Below are 24,498 nucleotides of genomic sequence, written 5' to 3' on the forward strand. Positions count from 1 at the left end.
AAAGCAGGAATGGTGAACTTGTTTGTGCATTAAACAAATTTGTGCACAGTGATACCAGATTTAAATTAACAGTCATGTTGCTTAAAAGTTCGGATTTGGAAGGAAAAAAAAAGAAGGGTTACAGGAGTGGTAAAAGTTTCTTTTCAGTTTAATTTGAAACAGTTTAGTTGAACCAAGCCAACAGTGTCTACCGTGTCTTTAATCCACTACAAAACTGAAAATATATAAACTTCTGAAAAAGGAGTTGAGAAAAATGTGACACTAGGCAACAGGGAAGTTGGGCTACCAGTTGCCATTGCCCAAATTTACACAAGCCTCAGAGCCAGCTGCTAGCACTCGAAGCACCAAGCACATTTAGTTTTCTTTAAAAGAAATAATACTCATTTGCAGAATTTGTAACATAGATAAGGAAATGTTTTAAAATAAGGAATCCAGTTTTCAACTGGTAGAAAACTGTTGTACTGCCAGAGTTTGGAGAGTGATGTCACTTAAATTAATAAAAGCATGGATCATGAATCTTAGTTTGACAAGTCCCTTTTCAGTATTTTCAACACCACTGGTACCATATCTAGTCTTGCACATTCCTAAGCTAACCATGAAATGGATTCTTATCCCTATGAGCCTGCTAGTCATACGGCTTACGGTAACAGTCTTTTCTGTTCCACTCTTGGCACAGGTAGCTGAGTCACCAGGCGGCCAGGAGGTCTCCACTGAAGTCACCCCCGTGCCGCCCTTTGCCTACGGCCTGCAGGGCCTGAAGCATTCCACCAACTACAGCGTTCGTGTGCAGTGCAGCAATGAGATGGGCAGCTCCCCGTTCACCGACAGGGTTTATTTCCAAACCCTGGAGCTTGGTAAGCAAATAGCAGACAAGAACAGGAAAGCAGTTCTGAATCTGAAAAAGAGACGATGATAAAATTCATTGAACTCCTCCTTGCTAATTTTGAAAAGCGGGAAACGTCAGATTGCTTGTCCTGGCCTCTCTAAGGGTCTCCTAACACCTAATATGAAATAATAATATGCAGTCAAATGTGGTTAACAGCAATGATGCATGATACACAAGTTGATCCAGCCACAGGGCTTCTGTGTGCTGGGCATACGTCCCATTTGCTATCTGAGATTCTTGGGGTCTTGGAAAGAAACCAGAGACACTGACCAGCCTTATCTTCTCCACTTGAAGCAAGCATAGTGCTGGTGGCTTGCAGAAGTTGTTTTCCCCTCACACTTTCTCTTCCGACTGATCTGAAGAAAGGGGGTGAAACTGTCTTTTCAGCCATTTTCAGTGTGGATACTGCCTTATTTTCCTGCACAGAGTGATTGTGTTCTGTCCTCTGCTTTCAGCTCCAAGCAGCACCCCACAAAATATCCATGTTATCCAGAGAGATCCTGGTCTGATTTTGGAGTGGGAAGGTGTAGCTCCAGATGTGCTGAAAGAAAGTGTCCTGGGATACAGGCTGGAGTGGATTCAGGATAATGTGACTCAGGTAACAAATCGAGAGGGGAGCTGAGCCATTGGGCACAGAGCTGGAGAATGTTCACATTAAATTTTCTAGGCATTAGGGTCCCTCATCCCGTATCCATACCAAAGGCCTAGCTTGCTGGCATTGCTTTTGTGTAAATGGATCTATTCTGATTTGCAACAACCCCTCAGTATTTGGCCTCAAGATTGAGGCCCATTTCTCCCCTCCTGGCATATTCAGAATTCCTTCACTTGAATGTTCTTCTGCAGACCGACAAGTTCTCTGCCATTCCTGATACAAGAAGGACAACACAGAATTCAGTTTGTCTCTGCCTCTTTCTGGTGCTGTCCCAAAGGCAGCTCAGGCAGTGCGGGATCTGGGCTTTCTCTCTCCTGTGACTGGGAATTGGTTTTCCAGATCCTAGCAGCAAATGTGTATTTAACAAGCAAATGAGTTATACTGTAAATCACAGAAAGAAGGTGGTGGATTCTTTTATTTCATTTACAGTATGTAGGGAGTTGAAAGGACCTTGTCAGGGTAGAAGGCCTTTCATTTGTTCTTCAGCACTGACCTTTCCCAGGTATCTATCTGCCTTTGAAGTTCACAGCATTTGTTATGGTTTCTTACTTCTTAATATGTATTTAGCCAGTGCTTATTAATGATGAACAAGCCTGTAATAATAGACAGCTAGAAGGAAAGGAGACTTATTTCCTTTTTTGCATGACCCATTTCATATTAGGTTGGCGTCGTTGACTTTGAATAACAATGTTTAGAGTTCCCATTGAATTTACACTGTGTCAGTGGTGGCAGCTAAATCTCCATGGATTTACTGCAAATGATGTGTATGAAGAAGATCCACAAAATTACTGAAAAAATCTGTTGGCTTTGCCATCCTAAGTGAAAAAAACTGGCCATGAAATTCACAAACCATTTGGGCTTTGGTCAACAAGTTAAAACAGACAGACTCTTCCCTTTGATTAAAACTGTCAGATGCTTTAGAGTATGTTAGCACATCTTTGTGTTTAAACCACAAGAAGGAGGTGTATCTTCTAATAGCCAAAAAAACCCCATTTCTGTAGCAACTTTCATGGAAGGACCTCAAAGGAAGAAATCATTAAACCTCATATATTCCCTATGCCCTGGGAAACTCAGCAGTTTTTGAGAAGAGAAACCCACAAAGACAGCTGTAGTGGTAAAACTGAGACTAGGACCCAGGAGTCACAACTCCCAACCCTTGTTATAGCATCAGTGAAGTATGCAGTAATGTTTTGGTTTAGTTTTAAAGGTGAAGTTTTTGACTAGATCCCTTTTAGGATGGCTTACAGTTTGTTGCCATTTGCTCTCAGGGGGAGATGATTGTACAGGATACAAAAGCTAATCTCACAACGTGGAATCCTCTCAAAGACCTGATCATCAGGGTGTGTGTGCTGAACTCTGCAGGATGCGGGCCCTGGAGTGACCTCTTCCTACTTGAAGCCCAAGAGGTCATGGGTGAGTGTCCACTGCCCTCCCTTCGCTTTGGGGAAAAAAAGTCAGAAGCACTGGGACTGCTGCTTTTCTCTGACTCTTCTCCTTTCAGTACTTACAACTAGCTGAGCTACATGGCTTTATACAACAGCACACTTCATCAGGCAGAGTAGAAATTAAATGTTTACAGAGCAGATATAAACAAAACAGCTTCTGGCCACTACGGTGTCTTCTTAGACAGGCTTTTGCTGTGCTTAGTGCAGAGCAGGGCAAGGGGAGACCCAACAGAAAAGGTGCAAGTGAAGGTTTGAAATTCTTCATTTAGGCTTAAGCTACATGTAATTACAAGAGTAAATGTGTCAGAAAACTCCTCTAACATAGGTTCTCTGATTTATTTTGAAGCCATTACTGACTAGTTTCAGTTGAGCCTGATTTAAACCATGGCCACATGAGGTTTTGTAATGGTTTTACTGGATGTGTTTATATTAAACCAGTTTAGCTCTCTCCATAGCACAGCTGAGCTACTGGTGGAAGAGGGAGGTGATGGTACAGAAACTGTACCATGCAGTCTGGGCCATGTGGAAGGGTTTGTCGGGAGCAAAGAGCATGCATGTGTAGAGTACATTCCTAGTGATAAACCGTGGTTTACGCTGGTTTGCTTGCTGCTCGTATTTCACAGCGAATGGGAAATGGGAGTCAGGCTATGCAGATGGGCAGGACATTTATATGGGGACATGGGTAGGAGGGAGAGAAGAATGCTGCTTGTGGAGGAACCTAAAACAACTAAGAGATGCGAATACACATACGGATTGGTGATAAGAAGTCAGTGATGTGCAATCATGCAAAAACCCCACAATCTCCTGAGGTTTTGTTCCCAGGGCCCGTGGGAGGACGAGACAGCGACTGCAGTCTTACTTGTAGTAGTGCATCTACTGTTGGTTTTAATGTGCACGTTACTCAGAAAGGCCCTTTGGACACCCAGTTCGGGTGGTGAAGTTGGTACTGATGGGTACGTGTGAGCACACAGTCACTGTGGGATCCAAACCCTCAAATTATTTAAAGCAGAATGAAGAGGTGTGGAATTCCAGAGCTGACTCTACTAGAGGTTGGTCATTGGCTCCATCAGGTTTTTTTCTCTCCTGCTTTTTGCTCAGGTATTTTCTGTGGCACCCAGATACAGAGAAAAGTACCTGAAAGGACTAGAAGATCCCTTTGGGAAGTGGCCAGCACTGGCAAGAAGCCCCAGGGCACATATAGGGTTCACATTTTACAGGGAGCTGGAATGGGATGATCCTTAAAGCACAGTGTATTTGCTTGTTTTTATTCACAAACCACTTCAAAAAAGGTAGCATCAGGAGTGGTGCTTGTTTTGGCCGAATGCCGTCTGAAAGCACATACATTTATTCACAGGCATAACAGGCTGGAAATAAAGGTTCACTGTGGAAACACTGACAGGCCTTAAACAGCAGAACTGCAGAAAGACTGCCGTTTTGTTTCAGGCCTGGTAGAAAATACAAGTTGCTTCCTTTCCTAAAATAGCAAACTGGCACTGGTTGCTTTATGTGAGAAATGCCAGGGGTGGTTTCTGACCAGCTCCCACTGTGGCAGTAAGAATGACTAAGCCTGTATAAACTTCAAGTTGTATTTGTCATCTCAGCAAAGCTAGTGGGAGCTCCACCCTGCGTATGCAGAGATCTTCTGCACTATTAACAAAGATTATTTCAATATTTTCAGGAACATTCTCAGTAGAAACCTCTCACTTTCATTGCAGAGAGAGGAACAGAATTGTCTAATAGCTATTTCCTAGCTGTAATCTTCATGATTGTATGCAGGAGAAGACTCTTGGATTAACAGTTTGCACACCTTTGCGATAATAAAACCTGCTACAGAAGGAAGGGGTGTTCTCATCATCAAAAGGCTCCTAAATACTCATTTAAGCTCATCTAATAGTAACGTCTTGTCTCTGCCTTGTGCAGTCTTAAGGCATATGCTGGTTGGAAAAGGGGGGTGCAGGAGACAGGAGAGAGACAGAGCTGGGGGAGGAGAGGCAACTTGGCCTTTGCTTGGGCTGCAGCCATCCTCTGGCTGAGTGGCATGAGTGGGAAACAATGATCTGTGAGGCAGAGGAGGAGAAGCAGTGAATTTCCACATTCATTTATATTTCTGACACATTTGCTATAAACTGTGGGATGGGCTCCTGTTTCCTAGCAGTTCAGAAACAGGGAGAATAGTTTAGTTTTGTTTACATCTTCCTTTCTGAGGGACCCCCTGGATGGTGACCTAAATCCCTGCTCTCTCACCAGGCCAGCTAGCAAACAGAGACTAGAAAAATAGGCCAAGAGAGGTTTGTGTCACCACAGGGGGAAGGAAACCTTATCATTAACTATCAGAGAGGACCTTTTACATCATTGTTGTTAATTGCTGGTACCCTGACTGTGTGGCAGGAACAGCCCGAGTGATTGGCTTGGGAGTTGTGGAGAGGGTTGGGGTTACCTTTCCTTGTATTTTCATTCAACTTCTGTTTCTGCTCCCTCTCCCTCCTCATAAGCAGCCTTGAAGGCCAGGTCAAAAGGTGCAGCAGGAGAGAGTGTCACAAAACCCAGAGCCTGTAAAACCTTCTGGGTGGGAAAAGAATATGTGAGTCACTGAAGGAGATAAGATGCTGTAAAATAGGTGCTAAAGCTCTGATAATTAGTTTCAAGTAGAGAAGTACTAGTCTGCTTCCTCAGTGGTCCAGAACTCAGTTTCCTTAAGCTTTACCTATTAGACTAACATTGCATACATCTATGCAGAGGTTCATCCAAATCTCAGCCCATTAACCCAACATCTCTTTTAAGAACATATTTACTTATACTCTAGTGATATATAACATAATAGGATTACTTATTTCGTCAAAGATGATTCTTACTTAGCTTCTGGTAAAGCACAGTTGAGTGCTGAAGGTGAGCAAGGAAGCATGAAGATGAAGGAGGTACTCAGGGACCTGTTACCTGTTCTTGTTTGCTCTTAAACAATTTGGAGATATGAGGGCTATCCTAGATTTTAGTAAACCTATTCAAATTCACATTTAATCTTTAGTAATTGTATTTAGAGAAGAAATCTCTCAGGGAATTGGATTAATTGATCTGCTGTTTGCCAAGCATAGATACTATTCTTTTATTCATAACGTATTGCTTATCTTCCTTCCCTGGTAGCTTACTCAGATTGGCAGCATCTCCATTTCTTCTGTAGACAGTTTGTAGTCAAAAGTATACGTATTCTGGGAGCAAATATTAGACCAGAATTGGAACCTGCATGCTGGCTAACTTATTTCTTGACTCACAGAGCACTTCTTAAAATTCACCTTTTCTTTGGTAGAGAGACATTGAGAAGTTACAACCAATCCACAACTTTGGGAAGTTACAGCCAATACCAAGTCCCACAGGGTGCTTCTCTTTGTGGGAGGGGTGAGAGGGGAAATGTAAATATTTTCAACCAGCTTTTGATGAGGCAATTGTCTTTCTCTGTTGTCTTTCAAAATGTTACCTGGTTGGCATTCAGGCAGTACTGTGTAGCCTGGTCAGGGTTCTGCTGGCTGCCTCAAACAGGACAGAGTGAAACCTGCACAGAGAGTGCTCATATTAAGGAACCTTTTTGTCATGAGACTCTGGTTTAAAGCACCCCGGATCACGAGCCGATGTAAAGTAGTATAATCTGGAGCAGTGCCTTTTACGTTCTTGAGGCTCAAAACTAAGAATAGGTTCTGATAACTGGATGCATGTGCTCTGCCTTTTTTGTGTGAAACAGATAATTTTTCTGATGACTGATTAAGTAGCTGTTTATGCCAAATTCCAGTGTACAATGATCCACTGTGTACACCAGATCCAGCAGCATGGATTTTCCATTTAAAAGTAAAAAGCAGAAATATCCCCATGTGCTCTGTTTATCATTGACAGTCTTCTATTTCCTGACTGGTGTTTTCTCCATCATCTAGGTGGCCAGAGACAACCTCCTTATGGGACGTCCTGGGTTCCTGTGGCATTGGGCATTCTCACAGCTCTGGTCACAGCTGTTGCCCTGGCTCTTATTCTCCTTCGAAAAAGAAGAAAGGAAACTCGGTTTGGGTAAGGGAGGTTCTACTTGTGCTAGTTAGGGAGATCTTTGCTCTCTCCTCTAGTGTGGTTTCTGACTCAGATATTTTTCGAAAAGCGTTGTGGGTTGAGTACTTCTGGATAACTGTTTTTTCACAATTTTGTGGGTGACCCTGGATTAGAGACTAGCAAGAAAGTACCCTACCTTTTCCTCAAAATGAGAACACAAAAAATACAGTAGAAGAAAATGTTATGTCAATAGTTGGGCTTTATTGAAATATGGAAATATAAACTAGATCAAGGTACCTCTGTAAGTCCTCAGCGCTACTGCATAAGAGGTTCAAAGAGAAAAGACCCACAGATGAATCATCTTCCGTACTCTTATGGGCTGGACCCTTTATCCCATGCTGTTTTTCAGTCTAGCTGCTCATAACTTCCTGACTGACCAGAACCCTCTGGACCCCCAGGAAAGTCTCCTTTCCACCACCTCTGGCACTTGGCTGTGGGTTGCTCCCTGCTGGAAGCAAGGTTCCCTCTCTTTTCAGAGTCCCTCAGCTGCTCCCTCTCACAACAGCATCTCTGTGTGACTCTTACAACCTGCCCCAACCTGCAGCTTCTCCCAGGCACTTTGGACAAATGATTGTTCTCTTTCAGAAGGCTCCCACCTCCTCTGGGTGCATCAGCAAGGCAGCATAAACCCATCCTTCCTCCTCTCCAGCTACACCCTCTTTAACAAAACAGTCTGTAGTATTTATATGGCAACGGGTGAGAAATCAGCCATACTGTTCAACACACCCTTGTAGAAGTGAATGGCCTGTGTAATCGTGGCCCTGTGTGTCTTTTCTGCCTTCTAGCCACGCCTTTGGCAGTGTGGTTGGCAGAGGAGATCCAGCAGTCCATTTCAGAGCTGCCAGGTCTTTCAACAGGGAGGGCCCAGAGCTCATTGAAGCAACATGTAAGTAAAATGACCTGAGTGATTCTGCCTGAGAAGCTGTGTTCATGCATGTACTATGCTCTCCCTTTGTTCTCCCTGAAACTGATGGGTTTGGATCAAGAACATGGGATTAATTTGCAAGGAGGCTTAGACACTGTGGATGGCAGAGGGGAAAGGCCTGAATTGCTGTTGCCATACCAGTTACATAGCACTTGCTAATTACAGCTACGGTCATTGTGTGTATTAATGCAAGGCATAAATTTGCCACTCCCCTGCCCTAGTTTCACACTACAGGGATTCCTTCCTCTGTAATATTATGCAACAGTGAGATAAATATGGCTTAACAATATTAGCAGTATGCTTTAAACTCAGTGTGCTGAGCTGTGCTACAAGCATGAACCAATTAATCAGTCTTGGAAGGCCAGGAATTAGTAACTTCTCAAACAGGAGTCCTGGGAATGGCCAGAGTTACGATGATCCATTCCTGTCTCTTGGTTCAGCAGGGCCATGGCTCTCTGCAGCAGCGCTGCACGGCTGGGTTAGGATTATGCTTCAGCTGCCTTTGACTTTGCTTCCCTGGGTTTAAAGGTCTCTGCATTAAATCTAGTGACCATAAACTGTTGGACTTTATGTTACCCTCTCAGCCACGTACTGCGAGACTCGTACTGTACTTTAAAATAGTCGTGAGAGCCAGTTGTTGAAAACTGGTGCAGCTCCATCAGCTGAAATGAAGCTGTATGAACCAGTGTCTATCAGTGCCCCTTCTGATTGGATTTTGTCCTCTCAGCGTTATTTTCAGTAGTTCTGTATTCCTGTTGCTCTTGGTGTGTTTAAGGGTGGTGGTATCACACCCTCTGCCTTTCGGTACTGTTGGTACACTTTCTTGTGGTTGAAAGTTACTGGCTTCTTGTCTGTGATGAGACTAGAGGACATGGAAGGGAACGCCATCTTTTTCAGGTTTTCCTGATTACAATATGGGAACCGTATTAGAGGTGGAGATTAGAACAGGTGACTCTTGATGTTGTGGCAGAATATTTAAGTATCCCTTATTTGACTCTGCCTTTGTTTTTTTCCAGTGGAGAGTGTAGGGATCAGTGATGAGCTGAAGACGAAACTCAAAGATGTCTTAATCCAGGAACAGCAGTTCACCTTGGGAAGAATGTTGGGCAAGGGTAAGAACCAAAACTGAACAAAGCTTTACATTTGAAGTCCCGCTTGTGTTACCTTTACTGTTGAGTAGGGAGAAACAATTATAAGCAGCCTGTTTTCTCTCCTGCTTGTAGATTGCAGTTTAAATGGAACTTTCCCTTCTGCTGGGATAAAATGTTTCAAAGGTTTAGTATAACTAAGGATATTGGATAAGCCATTCCTATAATATGGCTCTACAGAAACACAAACTGCAGTCTGCGCTCAGCTTTCCAAAGTACTATTGATTCACTGGTGTGTGGATTTATTTCAGAGATTTAAACCAAGGAATATTCAATTAAGCTTCTGCTCTTTCAACTAACAAAGTGGTGCTACAGAATTCCTTCTGTTCACATAAGCGTGTGTCAAGTATTAAACAGGCTGAGGCAAAAGAGAGACAGAAATGATCTACCTCAAACACTCCAGGCCCTCAAAAAAAATGTTGACTCAGTTTCAGATATTCTCAATGTCTGGGGTGGTTCAACTCCAGATTTTAGTTTGGGCTCTTACAGAGGCACATTTGGAACAGGTACTGAATTTTGCTGACATTTGTCCTTAGGCCAATTAGTTCAGGTCCTTAAGAGCTCTTCTGACTATGGATCTCCATCTGGATCTCCCACACGGGTGCTCCTAACATTTCTCTGAGGTTTCCAGGTCAGAAGGGATAGGCAGAGTAAAGGTGGGATGCTTCTCACTTAACTTCAGCTAAAAGATTGGCCCAGAAATTCTGTGTGAGAAGATGGTTTTGAATTTAGGTTTCCCAAAAGGCAGGCCAGTGTGCTAACTGTTGAATCATCCTTCCCTGCTTCTCAGGCTGAAGGCAGTCTCTAGAAATAAGTGAAAATGTGTAATGGTAAAGTCAATAACTAAGAGAGGAGCATAAGTCAGGGGTCATAAGCAAAAGGAAGCTGAAGTTTTGTGCTTCCTTTTTCTTTATAAGACTAGTTTTACTGCAGTTTTCTTTGACCCTTTCCCACTGGGAGCATTCTTCTGCTCCATCCTTCCTAGAACAAATGCATTTCTTCCAAAGCAAGAAGATGACCTTCCTGCAGCAGTGGTCTCGGAGGGCTTAACAATGCTAATTAAACAGCTGTGTCATCTGTTTGTGAATCTTGGCTAGTTTCTGGGATCCTGCTTCAACCCTTCTGGGCTATCCCCATGACAGATAACAAACTGGAAGTCGACTGCAGCGGGGCCTCTGGGGATAGCCTCGGTGGGAGGATGCTGGCCGGCAGGATCTGGTCTGTGTTGTCAGCCCCATTCCACCGACCCCGCGCTCAGCCTACAGGTTGTGAGGTGGTGTGACGGCATTATCTTGGGCTCTGCTGACTCTGCAGCTGAGCAAGAGCCCCATAATACGGCAGCAGTACAAAATGCCTTTGCTCCTTCCCATTTTCTTCTTTTGTGGTCAGCTGCACTGCTTCTGGTTATTGTGAAATAAGCATGTGCCATACAGCAGTGAAGGACACTGGTGAAAAGCTGGTGGAAAGATAATGCTTTTGGGGTAGGTGCCCAGAGTGCTCTATTTTGCTTCCTTTTTGGTACTAGAGTTCCTCATACTAATTCATTTTGGGTGGGGAAAGCAGTTACAAAATTAGGGAGATCAAATCTAGAGCCAGATCTAATGCAAAGAGGCTGTTATGCTGTGGCATAAAGCCACTTCAGGCTAAAATAATTTGAAGTGGGTTTGTCCAGTTGGACTTCCTCTGGTCTCCCTTAGAGAACACACCAGGGTAAACACCTTCTGTAAATTAGCATATCATGCACACACAAGTCGGTGTTCTATGTTTTGTCTGATCAGTTGTGATTCATAGAAGCCATTCCCTGAGTTTTGACAGATAAGGCCTGATTGTGCCTCAGACGGTTGAGTCCTGGCACCGTTACTCAGCTCTGATGGCTGTCAGCACTGAGAGCTTCCTCAGCCAACCCATCCACTCCTTGCTCCAGCTAACAGCCCCTCCCTGACCAGAGCCTCACTCAGGCTCAGCCCTCATGGTATGACTTCCCCAGAAATGACTGCCCAGGATCCCAGCTTATACCCTGACTCTGCATCATCCATCTGGTAGGGGTTTGCTTTCTTTCCCTCTTGTTTTCCTTTGCATTCTGGACTGCCAGCACAGTGACGTCTGTCTTCTGGTAGTGCTGCCTCTTCTAGGCATACATATGCTGAAAGCTGCTGGCTGGAACTGCGGATGAAAAATGAAGCTGGTAGCTGCATTTCTTATGGTTATTCAGCTTCTTTGCCAGCGACCCCTGGAGTGAACCTGCTGTGAATCACGCTTTCTTCACAAGAAGCTGTTCCCTCACTGCTTGCTCTGGTCATTTCACAGGGGAGTTTGGGTCAGTTCGAGAGGCACTACTGAAGCTAGATGATGGCTCTTTCCAGAAAGTGGCAGTGAAGATGCTGAAAGGTAAGCAGGAGCAGGGCTACTTAAGTGCTTAAGAGAAGAGAGCTTGGAAAGATTAAACATCCTGTTCTCCAGCAAACGTCCCCCCTGATGTTCTTTACTCCTCCCTGAGCTTCCTACTCTACCTGTGTTGCCTCCCATCCCTTTCATGTCAGCCTTTGTAGTGGAAGCTCTTCAGAGAAGGACCTATACCGCCTTAGTTGCTTGTACAGCACCTAGCACGTGGTGAGTGCAGCCAGAAGCAAGTCATAGCTACAGCTTCTGTGTATAGCGGATCTCGTTCAGTTGCTTGATTCAACACAGCACTACATCATGTGGCACAGACATCTCAGACAGGACTGCTTCCTGTAATAATTCAGCAGTGAAAGACGGTATTCCTCCAAGCATATATCCTAGAATAAACAGAAGAATGTTTGGGCTGAATGCGGTGACAAGTTAACTCATCTCAGTCGGGCATATTTGACTAAGTAGTCTAACTCCCTTGGGATTTGTCATTTGATGAGTGTACATAACAAGGGCAACTAGCACATTGATCAGGCAGAAGTCTGTAACAAGAAAAGCAATTAATGGAGAGGTGTAAGTCAAAGCAAGTACGTGCATATATGCATGCCTATATATGTTAACCATGTTATTTCACCTCTGTGGCCTGTAAGGCAAAAATTAACTGTGACTGACTTAAAAGCAGGGTCACACTCACTTATCTCTGGAGCTGAGTTTGGCTGCCACAGAGCACTGGTTTCTACTAAATACACTAGTACCACATTAGTGTAGGTTTCATCATTTTATCCAGTTTCAACGATAATTCTTACCAGTTTGCAAGCTTCTGTGTAGTGAGACTGTCTACCTTCAGGCATCTAACTTGGGAACTCTGTCACCCTCCAGAGGCACCTTCCTTTCTCCTTTTACTGTAAAACGGGAATATACTTTTGTCTTCTGAATCATATTTAAATTACTTGCCTAAAGCAGATAATGTGAATACTCCCCTACAAGTCTGAGGCTGATCTTGCATCAGGACTGGAGGACTCCTGCTAAATGCAGCAGCAGTAGTGGGGAAGGTAGTCCACTGGGCTGATTCTTGATTATATTGATATACTTCCATAAATCTGAAATAATAGCAATGAGAAATAATTTACTCCAAATTTATGATGATATATGTCAGTGCTGAATTTGATCCAAGCTCTCCAGTAGTGTGGTTATTTGAGAAATCTTAGCTCTAGCGCCATAGGAGACTCAGTCATGCTAAGAGATGTGAAAATGTTGATCTTCCATGCTGTCCTTATCAGAGATGAATTGGGGTCTGCTGTGCCGGCCAGGGACTCCAGGCCATCTCCTCAGTCTCAATATTTTCTTTAATTTTGCATGAGGTCTCCTCCCCCTGACGTTGTAGTTTAGGTCCTTTTAGCTCATTAATTCTTACATCTTAAACCCACACATAATTTGCAGGGCTTCCAAGAAAGGTTGTTACTGAGAAAAAAAGCTGCTAATCGGCCGGTCTTTACTTTGCCAAGAACCAGTTTACCAGATGTGCCTGATGTGTGCTTATTGCCAACCATCCCAGGAGAAAGCGTCAGGCTCTGCTTTGTTGTGAACCGGCTTACCTAGCTGTAGCTCTGAGAGGATGTGCTGTGCCACAAAGAACAAGCTTGGGATAATCATTATCTGTAAAGTCCCTTGGAGCCACCCACAAAGGAAGAAAACTTACAGTCACTTTTTTTCCAGCGGACATCTTCACCTCAACTGACATTGAGGAGTTCCTGCGAGAGGCTGCGTGTATGAAGGAGTTTGACCACCCGCATGTCACTAAGCTGATCGGTAAGCCAGCGCTGCTGCTTGTGCTGCAGAGCACGTCCTGTTCCTGCACATTCCCACACAGCCTCACGTACTCACCCCCACTCCTGCCCAACAGCAGCGCTAGTGCCACCACTTCTGTGCTGCCTGGAGCCCTGCATATACCAGCTTTGCTCCTGCCCGGGGCTAGAGGGAGTTGGAATGGGTGTAAGCGCTCACAACACTTGCCCTCTGTTGTGGTTTGAGCCCAGAGGGCCACTGAGCACCGTGCAGCCATTCTCTCACCCCTTCCCCCTCTGGAATGGGAAGGAGAAAATAAAGTAAAAGGCTCTGGAATCCACACAAGGACAGGGAGGAGTGACTCACCCATTACCTCATGGGCAAAAGGCAGATTTGTTAGGGGAAGAAAAAGAACAATTACTTTAATTCAATTACTAACAAAGATAACACTTTACAGACAAGGTGAGACACTGAGAAGTGCCACCACATCCAAAAGCACCTCCCTCACCCCTCCCCTCTTCCCGGGCTCAGCTCTGCTCCCCATCTCTCCCCCTCCTCCCCCAGCAGGGCAGGGGATGGGGGTTACAGCCAGCTCACTGCTCCTTCCTTCTCTGGATGGGGTAAACGATACACACTCCTCCCCTGCTCCGCGGGGCTCCCCTCTGACTGCAGACAGTCCTCCATGGACCTTCTCTGGTGTGATTCCTCCCCATGGGATGCAGCCATTCCCAGGCTGCTCCAGCGTGGGTCAGCCCTGCGTGTTGCAGTCCTCCCAGCATTGAACTACAGCAGCGGGGCTGCTTCTCCCCTCAGAGTCCTGGCCTCCTTTAGGCACAGACAGCTGCTCTGGTGTGGGCTCCTCCACAGGCTTCAGGTCAGCCTCTGCTCCACCCTGGACACCCATGGGTGGCAGGGGGGCGGCCCTGCTGTCTCACCACGGGATACAGGGGGGCTCTGCTCCAGCACACCTCCCGCCCTTCCTCCTTCCTTCCACTGACCTCGGTGTCCCATAGCTGTCCTTCTCGTAACTCTTCCTCACAAGTCCCCCCCATGCCCCAGCCCTCTCCCAGGTTCCCCTTCTTAACTATGTTATCACAGAGGTGCAGCCACCATCATTAACTGGCTTGGCCCTGGCCAGAGGTGGGTCTAGCTGGGAGCCGGGGGAGCTTTGAGAAGCTTCTCACAGGGGGCACTGCTGTGGCCCCCTGCCCTGCTACCAAAAACCCCACCACACAAACCCAGCACGCCCTCATACACCTGTAATAAGCATGTCTTATTTAAGCCATTTCTTTGGTTCTTGCAAATACTACAGGGAGAGCCTGGCTGGCTGAGGTATGTCTAAACTGCTGTGAAATGTGGACAAGTGGGTTTGTAGACAAATAGAGGGAGGGGAGACTGTGCCTTTCCAAAATACTGAGTAAGAAGCAAGACATTTGTGGGTGGGCACTATGGAACACAGGCAGTTTCCAGAATGTGGAGATTGCTCTGCAGAGCTTGGGGTTTGAGGCTCTCTGGTCTGGAGTGATCCTAGAAACATTTACAGCCAGTCCTGCAAGAAGAGCCAGGAGGCACTAAGCACTTAGTGCTGCCTCCGAAGTAAACGGGGTTGGAGGTATCTTAACACCTCCTGGCCTGGTACCATGGAAAGGAGCTTGGAGCATGGAACCTACCTGCCAAGACTGCATATTTTCCTCCAAATGTGTAAGAGAAAGGCACAAGCAGCCCATAAAATTCCCCTTGGGAATGTCCTGTTTGCTAAACCCCCTTTGCTGTGTGTGTCCTCATCAGGAGTCAGCCTACGGAGCCGTCCCAAGGGCCGTCTCCCAATTCCCATGGTGATCCTGCCCTTCATGAAGCATGGAGACCTTCATGCTTTTCTGCTGATGTCACGGATTGGGGAAAACCCTTTTGTAAGTCTGTCTTCCTGTAGAATTCATTCTGGGAGAATATGGATTTTCAGAGGGTGTACTCAGATCAGTTCAGGGCTGGTCTCCCAAAGGCACTGGCAGATGACTGGATTTTAATGCCAGAGAAAATTGGGAGATGTATTGTTGAAATATTTCATTCCGTGCATGTTGAGGACCAGCTCTTCCATTCCATTGCCTCTCTCTATCCCCCATCCCTGCTCAGTAAGCTAGCAGCAAACCTTGCAGCTTTGCCATATTGCCTTGAAAGTTTCCAGGAACCAAATTTAAACTCTTACTTCTTTCAGAACTTGCCTGTTCAGACGCTCCTCAAGTTCATGATTGACATTGCCAGCGGGATGGAGTACCTGAGCTCAAAAAATTTCATACACAGGGACCTTGCAGCTCGGAACTGCATGTGAGTGACCCATGAGTTTTTAGAGAAGAAAAGAAGACCAGAGTGGTGAGAGGGATGAGAAACCTTTTGTGTGATGGAAGTGGGGAAGAGTCCTGTCTGAGAAAGCCGGTCCTTGCGTTTAATTGATGACAGGCCTAGGAGAGCCCTTGCCATGGGGGTGTGGGGGCGTGTGGTGGTGGTGCTGGGAGCAGGGAGCAACTCCTCATGTCCCACTGAGCTTCCAAATAGACCCCAGTTATAGGGAACTTTTCCATCACTGATCTGCACATATAGTTTCATAGAGTTGATTACAATATGTGTTTGCAATCAGGCACTCTAATGGCTGTGTGTCAGCGTGGGCTGTTTGTTCTGCAGTGTAATGCAACCAGCAGGAGAGAATGGGTTTGGCTGTGTTAGGAGAAAGGAACTTTCATTGTAGCCTGAAGCCTGTATTTCTTGTATCTATTTTAAGCACTTGATTATTACAGTATAGGAAACGTAGAATTTCCCTGAAAGCTTGTGGAGAATGCCGTTAGAAATAATTGCATGGTGAACACACTGTATGATCCCACATTGCTGTTCTTGTCCCCAGACTGCCTTGCCTGCTTTGAGGGGAAGAAAAGTCCTTTTTTATCCTTTCCATTCTGCTTCTTCCCTGAGAACAGAGTAAGGAACAACCCATTCTGGCAGACAGAACTCTGCCTCTGAACAAAACCACGACAACCAGTAAAATCCACAATGTGACACAGATTTCCAAAGGCATTTGAGCATCCAGATGTACCGACAGAAGCCTGATAGTCATAATGAAAAATGATGTGTTAGCCTCCTTTGACATTTACAAGAAACCCATACTGATTTCCTATTTTTAAGCATCTGAAAAATACAGACTTCCTCCAGAGGAAGCCGAATGCCTATTTCAGCACATCTTCTGGGGGAAGCAGGGGATCCTTTATGAAGCCTGGGAGCGTGAAGTCTTTGTGGGCTTTACCTGCGGTGTCTACCAACATGCCTAGGTTTAAGCGCGTGACAGAGCAGTTTTGACCATTAACCAGGCCTGGAGGGAAGATATTGCAGATCTAGTCTGAGCAGTTGTAAGAGGCAGCCTAGGCAAGCACCCGATGGTTTTTTTGATTGCCTGTGCAGGGTGCAGGCCTTAGTGGTAGCAATGAATGCTGAAGAAGTCCTCTGATAATCTTGGAAACTACAGAAAGTGTCTGAGTTCACTTTGCATAATGGAGCGGACCATCTCGAGCACAGCCATTTCCTTACTTCCTTGGTCCTAATTATCTCCCTGTTAGTCTCAAGGAACCGATATGAGACCACTGAACTATTTCACATTGGTCATCAAGTAGATTAAGTCATTGTCCTTCTAGGTAATACTTGGTAAACTATATACCTCAGTTTTCTGGATGTGACTTTTTTTTTTTTTTTTGCCTGAGGTGGCCAGTACATGCTTTCCCCAGTCATGAAAACTTTCCCCTAGGTTGGATGAGAACATGAACGTGAGTGTCGCAGACTTTGGGCTTTCTAAGAAAATCTACAGTGGAGACTACTACCGTCAGGGCTGTGCCTCCAAGCTGCCAGTGAAGTGGCTTGCTCTGGAAAGTCTGGCAGATAACTTGTACACGACACACAGTGATGTGGTGAGTTTTGCTCTGGTGCATTTGGGGACCGCTTGTATTCCTGCTGAAGTGGAGGAATCCTTCTGTGTTCACTGAGGGCGGGAAGAGGCCCTGGTGATGGGCGTGGGAGTTTGCCTTGTGCTGAGGGACAGCGCTGCCTCTGCCTTGGGTGCTGTCAGGACTCAAGACGAAAAATATGTGTGAGTGCTTTATGGCAGAAGACATGAGCCCATTTCCTCTTGTCCTTTGATTCTCGTTTTTCAGTGCTTATCCCCACCCTCTCCTTCACCTTTCCCTTTCTCTTCCTTTTCCTCTCCCTTTATGCAGTCTCTTTTTCCTTACTCTTACTCTTTTTCCTTTTTCGTTCTCTTCTGCACCAATCTGCACCAATTATTTCACCAGTTTGAAGGTGACATTTGAAATGCATGTAACCCACACACTCATGTACAAGTGCGAGAGAGATACTGTATCCTACAGAAGGCATTGGTGGGACTCCATAGATTCTGAATATATCAGTGCTTAGACACTCCTCCCCCTAACTTTGTCCCTGAGGAGTGAGGCTAAACCCACTAATCTGAAATTTTTGCTTCCTATCTCTTTGTTTTTGTTGGTGGTTTTTTTTATTATTATCATTTCTGATACCTTCTCCCCTCTTGCTTGCTGCCTTTTGATCTAGTTTCACACTGGTTTTGTCCTTCAGGCCTGTGGACCTGCCTCCCATGTCACAGTGTCCCTGAAGAGATCACCAAGAGTGCCTTGTAACTTGGCTGCTGTGTTGCCCAGTGATTGCTGTAACCACTGTAGGCAGTGGTTAGTGATTGGTGATTGCTAGTTCAGCCAGTTTACAATAGACATTGGACAGGGTTTTGCTTGTGAAAATAATAATTTTTTGCACCTAACAAACCTTGCAGTTTAGTTTAAATGTACAACTGTTGCAGTGTAGAGCAAAAGAACCCATGAGCCATAAGCAGTTTGTTCCTTGCCCTGTTTATTGGCTAAACTCTGCTTTCATTTGTGCCAGTACATTTCCAGTAACTTAGAATCTGGCTCAATGAATTAAGAAACTGCTTTGTGAGCCGCAAGCCAAAAAATCTTGTAGCTGGGAACCACAAAACGGATTCCACATACCTTAAAGAGCCATGAGTAGGAGATGCCTGGCAGAGGTCTGCAGGTGGAAGACAGCAGAGGCTCCCAAACCTTCCCCTGCTCTGCTGCAGGACGGGGCCAGGCAGGGCCTTCACCTGCCTCCCAAGATGGTGCGTCAGCATCAGTGGCATCTGGTGGCTCATTTCTTTGTTTTCTAGCTGGAGTTTGGATAGTCCTTGCATAACTGCGGCTCACGTGCCGTTACCCCAGACTGGGAGGGTTGGCACAGCCTGAGCAGACTGAAACCCCACCCCGGCGAGCAGGGAACGGTCTGTTCACTTGTTCTGCGTGCTGTTCCCTTTCAGTGGGCGTTCGGGGTGACCATGTGGGAGATTGTGACCCGAGGGCAAACCCCTTACGCTGGCATCGAGAATGCAGAAATCTACAACTACCTCATCAGCGGGAACAGGCTGAAGCAGCCGCCGGAGTGCCTGGAAGATGTGTGAGTACTTCCTCGCCCTGCTGAGACGTGATTCCTTGAGAAGTTTGGCTGGCTGGAAGGAAACAGGGGCAGCTGGCTGGGATGCTGCTCTGAATCTGTCCGCTTCCCAGTACACAGAGGCATTCACTAGAAAGTCTCTGGGTCAGCTACCAGATACTCTCCTGGCAGAGCTCCCTGGGACCTGGGGTAGCTACACGAGCAGCTAACTTGGCTCAAGGGTTTGAGTGGTGTCGACATTAGCAGCTCTTGGCTTTGTGGAAACTATAACTGTGTTTCCAGAAACTCAGCGCTCCCTACCTTCTCAGGCCAGCATCTGAGACAAGAGTTTTGTGACACACCCTGAAGTCTGAATAGTAAAGTGATCTAGCAGGATTACAAGGAAACTGGATTGCAGAGGCAGTGGCCTGCATGTGTCTTTCAAAGCTTAGCCCAGTTTTCAAAATTGGATCTGCTACTCTCACAGAAATACCAGAAGAGAGCAGATAGGAGGATCTAAGGCTCTGTAGATCAGTCTCCCACCTTAAATTCCAGGTGAAAACAAAACGGGAACAACCTTTCAGGTGCTGGGTTTGGACATCTTCAGGCTTGCAGGAAGGGCTCGGGTAGCCCACGGGGGAGCAGGCAGCCACACGCTGCAGCCTGTGCTCCTGCCTTAGTCCTGTGGCCAAGGGGTCGCTCCTGGCCAGCAGGTTACCTGCAGTGTTTGCTCAGGAGCCCTTGCTCCATGGGTGGTGGCTGGAATTTCCTGGAGGCCACACACAGAGCTGAGGTCCTCCAGGGTAACTTCTCCCAGCATAAAAGCTTTCCTAGCAGTGAGGAGGTGAAGTCATTTCACTGAGTGCCCGCAGGCAAGTCTCTGCTTTCCGAGACATAACGATGAGCACTGACTTCAGTGGCCTTTTCAAGCCACTCCTTGTATGTAAAATGGACAACACGAAGTCCTCTTTCCTCCCTCTTCCCTCCAGCTCTGATGGTGGATTATTTCATGTGGTTTCCTTTCTCCAGCCTCTTTTCCACATAGGGAATAATCTGTACGCTTGTTATTAGAGCTGTACACTTTTATCTTCTCAGCAGTTCATTTTAACTGTTCCTGAGTTGAAATGAAAACATCGTTATACCACTGCTTAAATTCATTATATGTCTGCATCTTGACTGCTGTGAGTAGCTTATGGCCGTAGGATGTTACAGATGCCCAAAATAGAGAAGAGATTGAAAAACCTGCTAGGCATTGAAGAAAAATCCATCAAAAACTACTAAAAAGGTACAACCTCCATGTCAAGAGGCCCTTGAGCTACAGATTATTGAGATCTGAGTGAATATACCAAAAAGATCTCACTACATGCTCGCCCTCAGCTTATGTGCTTTCCCCAGGCATCACTTCTGGCCACTGTCAGAACCAGGGTACTGGGGCAAATGGACTTTTGGGTTGCTTCAGTACAGCCAGTAGCATTCTACCTTTTTTTCACATTAATTTCTGCTGTTTGCCAGCCAGGCTCAAAGAAAGGATTTGATTTGGTGCCACAGAATAGGAAGTTTCTATTTTTATCTGGAGCATTTAGAGTTATTTCTACCGTTTGTGAGGGATGTAAATCAGGATTAAGACAACTGAACCACAGAAGCTTTCTGTAAAACTGGTGTGGGATCGAAAGCATTCTTGTAAAGCTGATAGCAAGCGAGGGACACAAAAAGTGAAATAAAAGCCATCATGAAACGTTTTGCTTCCCAGTAAAGGCCGTATCAGATTTTTTCCATTTACAAGTGTAACTGAGGTTCGTTTGTCTGTGGTGTTTTTCAGTGCCAGCTCTGTGCTTTGTTCCCGTTCCCTGCAGAACTGGCAACAATAACGCCACAGGAATGCAGCTGCCAGTCTTGTGGGTGATGCACAAAGAGGAGGAGGAGGAGAACGGCTCTGTCTGCGCTCCAGCCCCGTGGGCTCTGGCAGGAGGCTGGCTGGCCCCGGGGGAGCCCAGCTCCTCGCCCCCCTTGCCCCGAGCACTGGCCCTTGGGCAACCAGAAGGCCGTTTCAGCATCCCTCTTCCAGCAGTGAAGCCACTGTCCATTGCTCCACACCCCTCTAAACAAACCCACTGCGCCTTTTGCCGGTCCCGCTGGAGACCTGTCGGGCAGCAACGGAAAAATATTATTTATTCACGCCTCCATTACGCCGGGAGCGCTGGGTTAACACGGTGTGAAAAAAGAATATTCTGGAAATATAACTTGTATCTCCCACAGCTGGGTCTCTTTTTTTTTCCTTTCTTCCTGTGTTTCATCTGCTCTCGAACTAGAATTTGGAGGGGTGACTTTAGCCGTGGCAGGGGTTGTCAGGATGCTTTTTGTAAATCATTTCAAGAGCTATTACTAAGTGGTGTCACGCTCATGGTCTTATTCTGGAGACGGTGGAATGAGGTTTTTACCAAGAAGTTCATCATCCTTTGACAGGGCTTTGGGGCTTTTTGGTACTGTCTCGATAATTATTTTGACCAAAATGAGAATGCCTTTGTAAATGGAGAGGAGCAAGGCATTGGATCCATAATGGCTGTCCACGTGCTGTCGCCTGCCCAAAGCCCAAAGGTTTTGGGGAAAGTGTCTGTGCCTTTCCAGGTGCAAAGCCCCTGTGCTGCTCTGCTCCTCAGTGCTCTTGTCTCGCTTTATTTTTCAGCTACGATCTCATGTGCAGATGTTGGCATCCTGAGCCCAAGCTACGCCCCAGCTTCGGAGTGCTCCGGTCCCAGCTGGAAATGATTCGGGGGAGGATGTCCACACTCTCTTCCAGCCAAGATCCTCTCTATGTCAACATCGGGAAGGACAAAGAGGCGTCTGCGAGCGACCCTGCCCTGCACGCCTCCTTTGGAAACACGGACGGTGAAGAGAGCGTTGCTGGGGCAGCTGCTGCTGTCACAAGTGACTATCGCTACATCATGAGCCCCTTGTGCCTTGGAGATGATGCCGAGGGTGAAAGGCATCCAGATGGGCAGGAAGGGGAGGACAAAAGCCTTCTGTATGAGCTGGAGACAGAAGGAGAGAAAAGTTGTTAGCCTGTACATAGCAGTGACCCTCTGCTTCCCTGGGAAGGGATGCGTGCAGCCGCGGTGCTGTGGCGCTTGGGGGCTCCGGCACCAGATCTAAAATGGCTTTGAACAGCACTGGCCAGAGCTCTTGGGCAGCTTTTGTAGCTGTCAGCACCTCGGTGGGCTGCAGCGGCGGACGGCTCGGGAGGAGCGCAACCCCAGCGACCCCTTGGATTTTGGGGGGGGGGGTAGCGGGGTTACAGGTGGATCGCATCCTGCTGAAAGGAGGTCAGAGCTAAGGCGGGCAGTCAGAGCCTGTGCTCTGCTCCTTCCCACGGACTGCTGGAGCAGGGCTGAATGCACCCGTCTGTTCTGTCAGTGCTCGCTCTTGTGTAGATGTTGTCTTCGGTCCTGGCTGCGTGACTTCGGGACTGGTACCTCTGAAAACACTAGTGGGTATTTACACCGTCATTCAGGACAAGAGGGCAAAATTCCCCTTGTGTTCACTCAGCAGTACTGCCTAGACTTGTTGCCTACCTCAGTGGTTCTCAAACTGATCTGCGGATCTGCTCCTGCCCAGCACTGAATTTGAACATCTGGCTTATTTCATGCAGTGACGCTTGCTGCTTCCTCCGTCCGGGGCTCTTTTAAGAGTCTCAGACGTTTTGGTGAGCGCTGAAATTAGAAAAAATGAGAATCCAGCATCCCTCTTCACCCCACGTACCTCTTTTATGTCTTTCTTTTTCTTCTGTTTGATGCCAATCCAGGCCTGACCAGACTTGCAGCTGGCATTAAAATGCGAAGGCAGGGAGAGCAGCTGGCATGTGTGAGGACAGAATCCAACTTCAAAAGGATAGAAAGGAAACAGAGTAGAGAGGCCTTAACAGCAGTGTGGGGAAACAGTGCTAATTAATGCTAAGTGCTGCCCTCCAGGAGAGGAAGGAGTCAGCTTAGATTCAGAATGCTTCAGCAGGAGCAGGATTCAGCATTTGCTTTAAAATAGGATTCCTTTAAGCTACCACTTCTGCAGATAGCCAAGTGCTGTAGCTGCTGTAGTGAAGGTGTGAGATCGTTGGGGGGAAGGTGTGTGTGTTGGGGGGAAGGGATCAACCGGGAGATCTCGTTCTGAAGAGAGAGTCCTCATGTTGGAAAAGCTTGAGAACCACTGGCCTTCCTATTTAGGAGGTCTTCTGGCACACTGTAAAAGTCACATCAGAACACAGACTAGTTATCACTGCAGCCTTCCAGACAGAGCAAAATTAATGGTTTTGCTCTTCAGGTTTTGTTTTGTTTTCCAATCAGCATGTCTGACTCACTATAACTGCAAGTGCTTGTGTGTTTTTTAATAATTTAATAATTTACTGTAAATCAGCATTTGTTTTGTGCAGTGGTTCCCAGCAAGGAAGTGCAGTTACATCTTACTCTACTTATCCTAAATATTTGCTAGATCTTAATTTCTTTTATTTCCAGTGTGCTGAAAACTCGGCTGTATCACAAGACTTAGGATTCCACATTGCTCTTCTTCAGAAACAAATACCACAAATGTCATCATTTGCTGAGTTGGAAAAGGTGGGACAAATAAGTCAAATGAGATTGCAGTCTTGGTATCAGAACGCTCCACCCTTTGATGCCCAGTATTTGCTTATTGTATGGTTTGGGGCTAACTACAAAATTCAGGTCCAATTTCAGCCCTTAGTGAGAACACTTCCTAGGGAAGGGGAATTTCAGCCTGGGGCGTGGGCATGGGTCCTTCCTGTGAAGTTTCCTACTGAGCAGCAATGTCTCCAGATAACTCCAGAAGTTCAGTCTGGTTTCTCAGTCACAGATAGAAACTGCACCATCTTCTACCCCAGGCGGTACAGGGTTTTCTCTTCACTTTGCTGGAGTGCTGTAAATGCAGGTGAGAAGATGACACCTAACAAAGGGTAACAAAAACCTGTGCGGTGCACACTTGCAGTGAGGGCAGAAGGCTCTGCTCCCTGCAGCTGCCTGGGAAGCGCAGATGTACATAGAGACTCGAACTTTGGGAAGCATGTCTTTAGTTTTTATGCATTTTTTTAATAATAAAACGTCCTGTGTCTGAGTCCCAGCCTCTCTGTGTGGCAGAGTTTGTGATGATGCTCACTTACTGGGGGGGGGGGGTCATAGTGAACCCGGCAGCCCCAGCTGAAATCTGGCTTTCTCCCTTCACCGAGCACCATTCGGCTACTTCTTGGAGGCAGAGAATATGTTTGCCCCCGCCCCCAGGTGGCAAGTTACTCTGCATTGCTCCAACCTTGAGACTCTGAAGGCCAGAATCAGGGGCACGGGCGGGTGGTTCCACAAAGAGACGGGCTCTGCCACCACCGCTGTGCGGGAACCCAGGGAGGAGCCCTCACTGGGACCTGCTGCATCCAACTGGGGAATGCAAAACCTCTGCATCCGTCCCTGCCTGAAAGCTGTCGCCTGCACCCACCCAAGTACTGGCAGCGCTCTCTGTGGAAGAGAGGTCTGGAGGCGGTGGGTAAAATTCAGCTGCTGAGTCAAATGTTCCAAGCACAACATAAAAGAGCCCCTGGATTTCCAGCTCGCAGAGAAGAAAAGGTGTACCTCATGCTTTTATTCTTCATCCGCAAACAGCACGTTGCACGCCCTCTGCCTGCCAGCTCACACAGAGAGGAAGACTGA

General features: G+C 46.5%; 1 protein-coding gene across 2 annotated transcripts in view; it reads left to right on the forward strand.

The window, feature by feature from the left end:
* The window catches only part of TYRO3 (TYRO3 protein tyrosine kinase), a 44,104-nt gene extending 20,184 nt beyond the window's left edge, over positions 1-23,920 (forward strand). For both annotated transcript variants that reach the window (XM_042791076.1, XM_042791077.1), the window contains exons 7-19: positions 677-854; positions 1,342-1,484; positions 2,807-2,951; positions 6,901-7,030; positions 7,852-7,952; positions 9,008-9,103; positions 11,447-11,527; positions 13,244-13,336; positions 15,101-15,222; positions 15,525-15,634; positions 17,097-17,256; positions 18,687-18,823; positions 21,483-23,920. In XM_042791076.1, coding sequence (XP_042647010.1) covers positions 677-854; positions 1,342-1,484; positions 2,807-2,951; positions 6,901-7,030; positions 7,852-7,952; positions 9,008-9,103; positions 11,447-11,527; positions 13,244-13,336; positions 15,101-15,222; positions 15,525-15,634; positions 17,097-17,256; positions 18,687-18,823; positions 21,483-21,858 — 1,872 coding nt within the window. In that variant the 3' untranslated portion in view covers positions 21,859-23,920. The remainder of the gene's footprint in view (positions 1-676; positions 855-1,341; positions 1,485-2,806; positions 2,952-6,900; positions 7,031-7,851; positions 7,953-9,007; positions 9,104-11,446; positions 11,528-13,243; positions 13,337-15,100; positions 15,223-15,524; positions 15,635-17,096; positions 17,257-18,686; positions 18,824-21,482) is intronic.
* Positions 23,921-24,498: the final 578 nt, after the last annotated feature.

The sequence above is a fragment of the Tyto alba genome, unplaced genomic scaffold (genome assembly GCF_018691265.1).
Source record: "Tyto alba isolate M040663 unplaced genomic scaffold, T.alba_DEE_v4.0 Super-Scaffold_18, whole genome shotgun sequence".
NCBI lineage: Eukaryota > Metazoa > Chordata > Aves > Strigiformes > Tytonidae > Tyto > Tyto alba.